We start from the raw sequence: 7179 nt of genomic DNA on the forward strand, positions 1-7179 counted from the left end.
CACCATCTGAAAGGGGTATTACACAGTATTACATGGATAAAAAATTACAGACGATTTTTATCCTATCCAATGATTAAAAACCCCTTAGACGTACAACCCAAGATGCTAAGCGCAGTCAAAAGTCTTCCTGATCGTTGAAGATGCGCTACATAGCCTGATAAGCTACAAAGATCTTTTTATCGGTTTTTGATCGCTTTTTTATGTTGTTTGCTTGTTTCTTGGTACATTATAACACTATACTTTCAGACTTTTCTTGCTTTAAAAAATGATTTTTGCTTTAAAGATAACGTGAGCCACGCATTTCACAATCCCAATACAAACAAGTTTGTCTTTGTCACATGTCATCTGTTCAAAAAATAAAATAAAATAAAATAAAAAATAATAACTGATTGGTAATTGGGTCCTGTGACAAATACACAAATGGCTGACTGGGATGAATCAATCAATTAAGATGCTCTCTTTAGAACTGCTGTAAAATAATCACCTCAGAGAAGCTTTCTGTTTCATTTTGGAGTTTCAAGATAAACATAAGAGCTAGTAACGTATATTAAGGAAGAATTCCAGATAGTTTAATTTCACTCCTTTGTCTCTTCTCTTTGTTCACCATTTTCTCTTTCTGTTCCTTTGAATACTGTGATGGCAGTAGGGGTTGATGATGGGTTTTCCCTGACTACGCCTCTCATGCATGATGAAGACCAACACAGCCCACTTGTGATTAAGGATGAGAGAGTTGAGGATGTGGAGTCCAACACTTACCTTCATCGTATAGGCACCAGTTCCTTCTTCAAGACTTGCTTCAATGGGCTCAACGCTTTGTCAGGTTCTTCTTCATCGAACTTCTCTATTCTGTTTCATTAATTGTTGTTTCCCCTTTATTAAAATCTGTAACTGGTTAAACAGGGGTCGGGATATTATCAGTTCCATATGCACTATCAGAAGGAGGATGGTTGAGTTTGATACTTCTTTTTCTAATCGCCTCTGCAACTTTCTACACTGCCTTGCTAATTCGAAAGTGCATGGATGTCGATAAACGCATAACAACTTACCCAGAAATTGGTGAACTAGCATTTGGGTACAAAGGGAGAATGGTGATATCAGTTTTCATGTATGCAGAGTTGTATTTGGTTGCAACAGGATTCTTGATATTAGAAGGGGATAACTTACATAATCTGTTCCCCAATATGATCTTGGAGGTTTCAGGATTAAGAATTGGTGGGAGGGAAAGTTTTATTATAATTGTTGCTCTCATAATTTTGCCTTCAGTGTGGTTGGATAACTTGAGCATTCTCTCTTATGTTTCTGCAACTGGAGTGTTGGCCTCTTTTATTATAATTTGCTCTGTTTTCTGGACTGGAGCAGTTGATGGAGTTGGGTTTCATGGAAAAGGAAGGCTTTTGAATTTGAGTGGTATCCCTACTGCTATTAGTTTATATGCTTTCTGCTATTGTGCTCATCCAGTTTTCCCCACTTTATATACTTCTATGAGACACCAACATCAGTTTTCCAAGGTAATTAAAATCAATTCCCATTTGTAGATCTGTTTCTAGCATATCCTTCTTCCAATTTCACAGATATATATATGACCTTGTTTCTTGTTGCAGGTCTTGTTGTTTTGCTTTGTTGTGTGTACTATGAGTTATGCATCAATGGCTATATTGGGTTACCTTATGTATGGATCAGATATATCTTCTCAAGTGACACTGAACCTGCCAACTGGGAAACTTAGTTCCAAGATAGCAATATACACTACTTTGGTGAATCCAATAACGAAGTATGCATTGATGATTACTCCAATCGTGAGTGCCATTGAGAATTGGCTTCCATGTCATTACAAAAATAAGCTCATAATCCTCTTGATTCGGAGTTTATTATTGATTAGTACAGTCATTGTGGCCTTGACTGTTCCATTTTTTGAGTCTCTGATGGCACTTGTAGGAGCATTTCTAAGCGCGACGGCTTCGATTATATTACCATGTCTGTGTTACTTGAAAATCTCAGGAAATTATAGAAGATGGGGGACTGAGCTGGTGATTGTTGTGGGTATTGTGTTAATGGGTGTATTGGTTGTAGTTGTAGGTACTTACACATCTTTGCTTGAAATTGTAGATCATTTGTAGAAGTTGGAATCGTCCTTTTTGAGTGATTTTCTGGGTATTATGCTTATGGGTGTAATGGTTTTAGTTTTAGGTACTCATAGATCTTTGCTGGAAATTGTGTATCATTTGTAGAAGTTGGAATCCTCCTTGAGATTTTGTAGTACTTTTTTTTTGCTAAAAAGATTTTGTAATACTATATACACATAATACAAGTTCCCTTATTGTGCAGAATTTGAACTATTGAGGTCATATTGAGTATCTCTAGATTGGCATCAAAATTTTTGTCACATAAAAGGTGAAATAACAATCTCAACTGAGACAGATATTTTGGTAGTGGTCTGGACTTTGGACTCTGGATTGGTCATCTTCAATTTTCAAAGTTAAATTCAATCATTTACACTCTTATGTATTTCCATACATTCTCACTTTGACCCACAAATAATACTCTGGACTTTAGTTGTAGGCAGCGGCCGTGCCAAATCAAAATTTCAAAAATCCTTATCCGCATAACGGCAATCGAAATGAAACAGAAAAAATAGGGTTCAATGTTACCTCAAAAACTATAAGTGTAAGTTCTTTGAAAGATTGCAACACTTGAAGTCTTAATTCTTAAACACTATACTCGGCAAGGAAAGAGGAGTGCCATTTTCAGTCAAAGGTCCCAAGCCTAGATCTCAAGCTCCAAGAAGAGAATGAAAGAGAGAAGCTAAGCCAAAGAGGAGGAGAGAGGGGTACTACCAAATAACAAAGAGCCGTCCTTCAGTAAAAAAAGTTCGATAGACCTCTTCTCCCGTAAGGCTTAATGTAATTAAAGTAAACCCTAATCTTTATGTGTGTCACGATTAGGGTTGCTTGTTGTAGGTGTAACACCATGCGGTTGCCCGGGGAAGGCGACGTTGGTCCCATGGATAGGTACCTAAAGAGGGGTCGTCACGTCGAAAGAGGGTGAATGGATAAATCGGGGTTCGCCACCTAGATAAGGGTTTAAGACCCATAAATGTCTTTCCCAATTAGGAAAAATATACTATAAATTCCATGGATTGGCTATGGTCTACCCCAACCCTCAGGTCACTGGGTAAGTGTCAAGTTATAGACTAGGTCGGTGTTAGACATCTAGTTTGCTTGGCCAAATATCAGTCTCCAAAGTTGACATATGAAGTATGAAATTGATAACAAATAGGGAATTTTTTTTTATTTTTTATTTTTGGTGAAATGGGGACTATTCATTAGCACGCGTGGGAGACACAATTGTTGGATGACAAAGGTCCAACAGCCATGTAGTGGAATTAGGTCAACCCTTCCTTGCTAGAGAGTTGGCAATCTTGTTGACGTCTCTAAGAATAAAGAAAAAGATACATGATGCAAAGTAGGTTGCTACATGTTTGATATCTTCAATGAGAGAGGCGACTTCGGTTGGTGGGTGACGGGTTTGCGAAGTGAGAAGATGGATAAGCTCTTGGCAGTCAGATTCTGCAATAATATTGTCAATCCCATCTGCTAGACCCTCAGGATGCCTGTCCTCATAGCTAGAGCCTCCCCAATTAGAGCCGAGATGAATTGAGCCGGCATAGATTTGGCTATGATTGGATGGCCATTCTGATCTCGGATGACAATACCCAATCCCCCTTTACCCTTGTCCAGGGAAGCATCGCTGTTCATCTTGCTGAAAGAGGGTGGTGGGGGCTGCCAAACTAGAATACCAGCGCTTGTCTAAGGAGTAGTAGACAGAGGGGGAGGACGTTGAGCACGAGTAAATTCTTGGTGGGCTTGACACGCGAGCATGATCACTTTCTCAGGCAACCAGTTTTCCCTGCTGAAGAGGAGATCGTTTCGGGCAATCCACAGATACTAGGCTAAGAAGCTGCAAAGGCTTGTCGTGGCTCGAGTCTCATTTTCCCTACGCTCTGCAACTGGTTCCAGACTTCCAGCTGAGAATCCAATGAGTGAGATCGCAAGTAGCCAGGTAAGAGGTATTGAAGGTCAGGGGCGAGCCCAGCCATACTGCTCTAGCAAAGGGGCATGAGAGGATGATGTGCTCGATGGTTTCCGGGCCCCCTCCGCAGCGTTGGCATATGCTCGTGATTGGGATGCCACGACGAGCAAGGTTGGTGGCTATAGCAAGACTATCAGCAAGAGCGCACCAAAGAAAAATGTTAATCTTTGGGAGAGATCGGCAGCGCCAGATTGCTCTCCAAATTTCTTTTGGGTGCCGGGACGAAGAGAGATGGGTGGATGTGCTTGGGTCTGATAGCAAAGTGGATGCTTGCTGGTTATAGAGGAGATGATAAGCCGATTTCACACTGAATTGCCCAGATGAGGAAGCGCCCCAAATGATAATGTCATCCTTGGGAAATAATGGGAGGTTAATTTTGAGAATTTCCTCAATGTCAGCTGGATGGCAATGGGCTTCAAGAAGTGGGACATTCCATGAACCAGAGGAGGCGACTATAATCTCTGAGACCCAAACCAGAGGGCATAAATCTGGTTTATCGTGCTGCAATTTGAAGGAACGCAAAGGGGGGATCCGAGGATCTCCCCAAATTTTGACTTTGTTGCCCAAGCCTATTTTCCAACATAGCCCAGGAATAAGAGCTTCCCTACCCAGCAGAATGCTGCGCCAAGCCCATGAGGGTTGGTGTCCCAATTTAGCTGTTAAGAAGTTTGAGGAGGGGAAGTAGATTGCCTTCATAAGGGATCCCCATAAGGAGTTTTCAGATTGAAGTAACCTCCATGCTTGCTTGGCCAACATCGCCTTGTTATGAAGGGTAGGATTTCCAAACCCGAGGCCCTCATTTTCTTTGGATTGACACATTCTACTCCAAGAAATCCATGGAATTTTTGAGTGCTCATCTATTCCGCACCAAAAGAAATTGGACAAATTTCTTTGAATCTCAGAGTGGGTTGAAGCTGGTAGTTTAAAATGCTGGGCTGCAAAACTTGAAATAGAGAGACCCACTGCTTTGATAGGAGTTGCTTTTCTAGCATGGGAAAGTAGTTGTGATGCCCAAGACTTCGTGTTGGAGCTGATGCGATCATTAATCGAGTGGAAGAGGTCCCTTTTATTGATACCAAACTCCACCGGGACGCCTAAGTATTTGCGAGGACCATCACCAAGAGGGATTTTCAGAATGTGAGAGAACCAGCGTCGCTATTTCGGATGGGTGTTGGGGCTGAAAGTTAGAGTAGATTTCTTAAGGTTCACAGCTTGACCCGAGGCTTTGTAATAGAGGATTAGACATTCCTTAAGATAGCAAATATCCTTCAGTTTAGCCTCCGAGAACAGGAGACTGTCATCCGCAAATAACAAGCGGGTGAGTGGAGCAGTTTGGTTGCGAATTCTGATTCCTTTGATGAGGTTCTCACTTTGTGCTTTAAGAAGGGTGCAGCTGAGGGCTTGTGAACAGAGAATGAAGAGGGAAGGGGATAACGGGTCGCCTTGGCGGATCCCTCTTGAAGGTGAGATAGAGAAACGCTCTCCACCATTGATCAAGAAGGTTTAGTGGACTGCTGTGACACATGACATGACGAAATTGACCCAGCTGTTGTTGAAACCCAATCGAATTAGCAGATGTTGGAGAAATTCCCACTCCACTCTATCAAAAACCCTTTTCATGTCCAGCTTCATGGCCAGAAGATGCCTCTTGCCTTTGGATCTTTTTTTGATATAGTGAAACGCCTCGTGAGATGTGTAGATGTTATCAAAAATTAACCGATCGGGAATGAAGGCCAATTGAGCAGGGGCTTTAATGCGGCTGAGGATAAGTTGCAGCCGAGTCGAAATGACTTTAGTGAGGATTTTGATGATGACACCACATAAGCTAATCGGCCTGAATTGCTACACTGATTCAGGGGCACCGGTTTTTGGAATAAGGCAAACCAAAGTTTCATTGCATGCACTTGGAAGAGTAACTGAGGTAAATACATCAACAATAAAATAGCATAGATCATCTTTTGTTAGCTTCTACAATTTCTGAAAAAATAATGGGGGAGAGCCATCTGGACTTGGTGATTTGGTGGGGTACATAGAGAATAGGGCAGTTCGAATTTCCTCCTGATCAGGCACCTTATTGAGAAGATCATTGTCTGGCTGAGAGATGCAAGGATCTATATTCTGAAGGACCAAGAGCAAAGCATTGTTATCAATCCCTTCTGATTGGAAGATGTTATGGTAATAATGTGAAAATTGTTGATAGACTTCTGATTCCGAATTGACCCAGTCCCCATTATGCTTCTTAATCTTCAGAATTCTGTTACCATGGCGCCGTTGAAGGGTGTTGGCGTGGAAGAAACTGGTATTGTGGTCGCCACTTTGCAGCCAAGCAAGGCGAGATTTCTACTGCCAATGCTCTTTCTCTCTATGGAGATATTCCGCAAGAAGGTTAGTCAGCTCTTTTTCTCGGACTAGGGACGCAGCATGATTTGGGTCAGATTGCAAATGACCCAGCTCCTCCTTAAGAGGGCGAATTTGAGTTTGGATGTGAGTATGTGACCGAAAGTCTGGGAGTTCCACTTTTTGAGAGCGTCTTTGCAGTGGGGCAATTTGGAATGGATTTTCTGAGATGAGGGGTTGTTTAGGGGGACTGACCAGGTGGAGGAGATGACACTAGCACATTCCGGGTGGCGGAGCCACATGGCTTCAAATCTAAAAGGGCACTTACCTTTACTAAGGCTGTAGTCCGTATCAAGGAGGAGTGGGTTGTGATCGGAGTCGAGAGCCGGCTTGATGAAGACGGTGGCCTCCGGGAAGGTGAGATGCCAATGCGCATTGCATAAAGCTCTGTTAGATCAAACATCAAGAAACACGAATAATAAAGAAATAATAGATTCGTACGACACAGAGATTTAATGAGATTACACCCTAGCAGTGGCGAGGAAAAACTCGCTCTGAAACCCTAGCTGCGTGAAAACCCTAGAATACAATGACTTTCTCAACAAGCAACAGTACATTATATATACTCCAAAATCATGGGTCGACCCATCGGGTCGTGGTCGATCCGATCGAACCATACCGTGGGGGGTGTAGCCCTCGCACCTTCATCACAGATCTCAGAAAAATTTCCATTCGGATCGCCACTAAAATATG

The 7179-nt window shown here is 42.1% G+C and overlaps 1 protein-coding gene across 1 annotated transcript; it reads left to right on the plus strand.

Moving 5' to 3' along the window:
- Nucleotides 1-459: 459 nt before the first annotated feature.
- LOC122077264 (amino acid transporter AVT1I-like) lies at nt 460-2327 on the plus strand. Its single transcript, XM_042643152.1, has 3 exons — nt 460-820; nt 901-1508; nt 1602-2327. Exons 1-3 carry the CDS (start codon nt 637-639, stop codon nt 2115-2117), a joined length of 1308 nt encoding a protein of 435 aa, XP_042499086.1. The 5' UTR covers nt 460-636; the 3' UTR covers nt 2118-2327.
- The last annotated feature ends 4852 nt before the right edge of the window (nt 2328-7179 follow it).

The sequence above is a fragment of the Macadamia integrifolia genome, chromosome 4 (genome assembly GCF_013358625.1).
Source record: "Macadamia integrifolia cultivar HAES 741 chromosome 4, SCU_Mint_v3, whole genome shotgun sequence".
Taxonomy (NCBI): domain Eukaryota; kingdom Viridiplantae; phylum Streptophyta; class Magnoliopsida; order Proteales; family Proteaceae; genus Macadamia; species Macadamia integrifolia.

Coding starts and splice junctions, on each gene's coding strand:
- LOC122077264 (XM_042643152.1), top strand. CDS start 637: ATGGCAGTAGGGGTTGATGATGGGTTTTCCCTGACTACGCCTCTCATG. Junction 821..900: donor TGGGCTCAACGCTTTGTCAG/GTTCTTCTTCAT, acceptor CTGGTTAAACAG/GGGTCGGGATATTATCAGTT. Junction 1,509..1,601: donor ACCAACATCAGTTTTCCAAG/GTAATTAAAATC, acceptor TTCTTGTTGCAG/GTCTTGTTGTTTTGCTTTGT.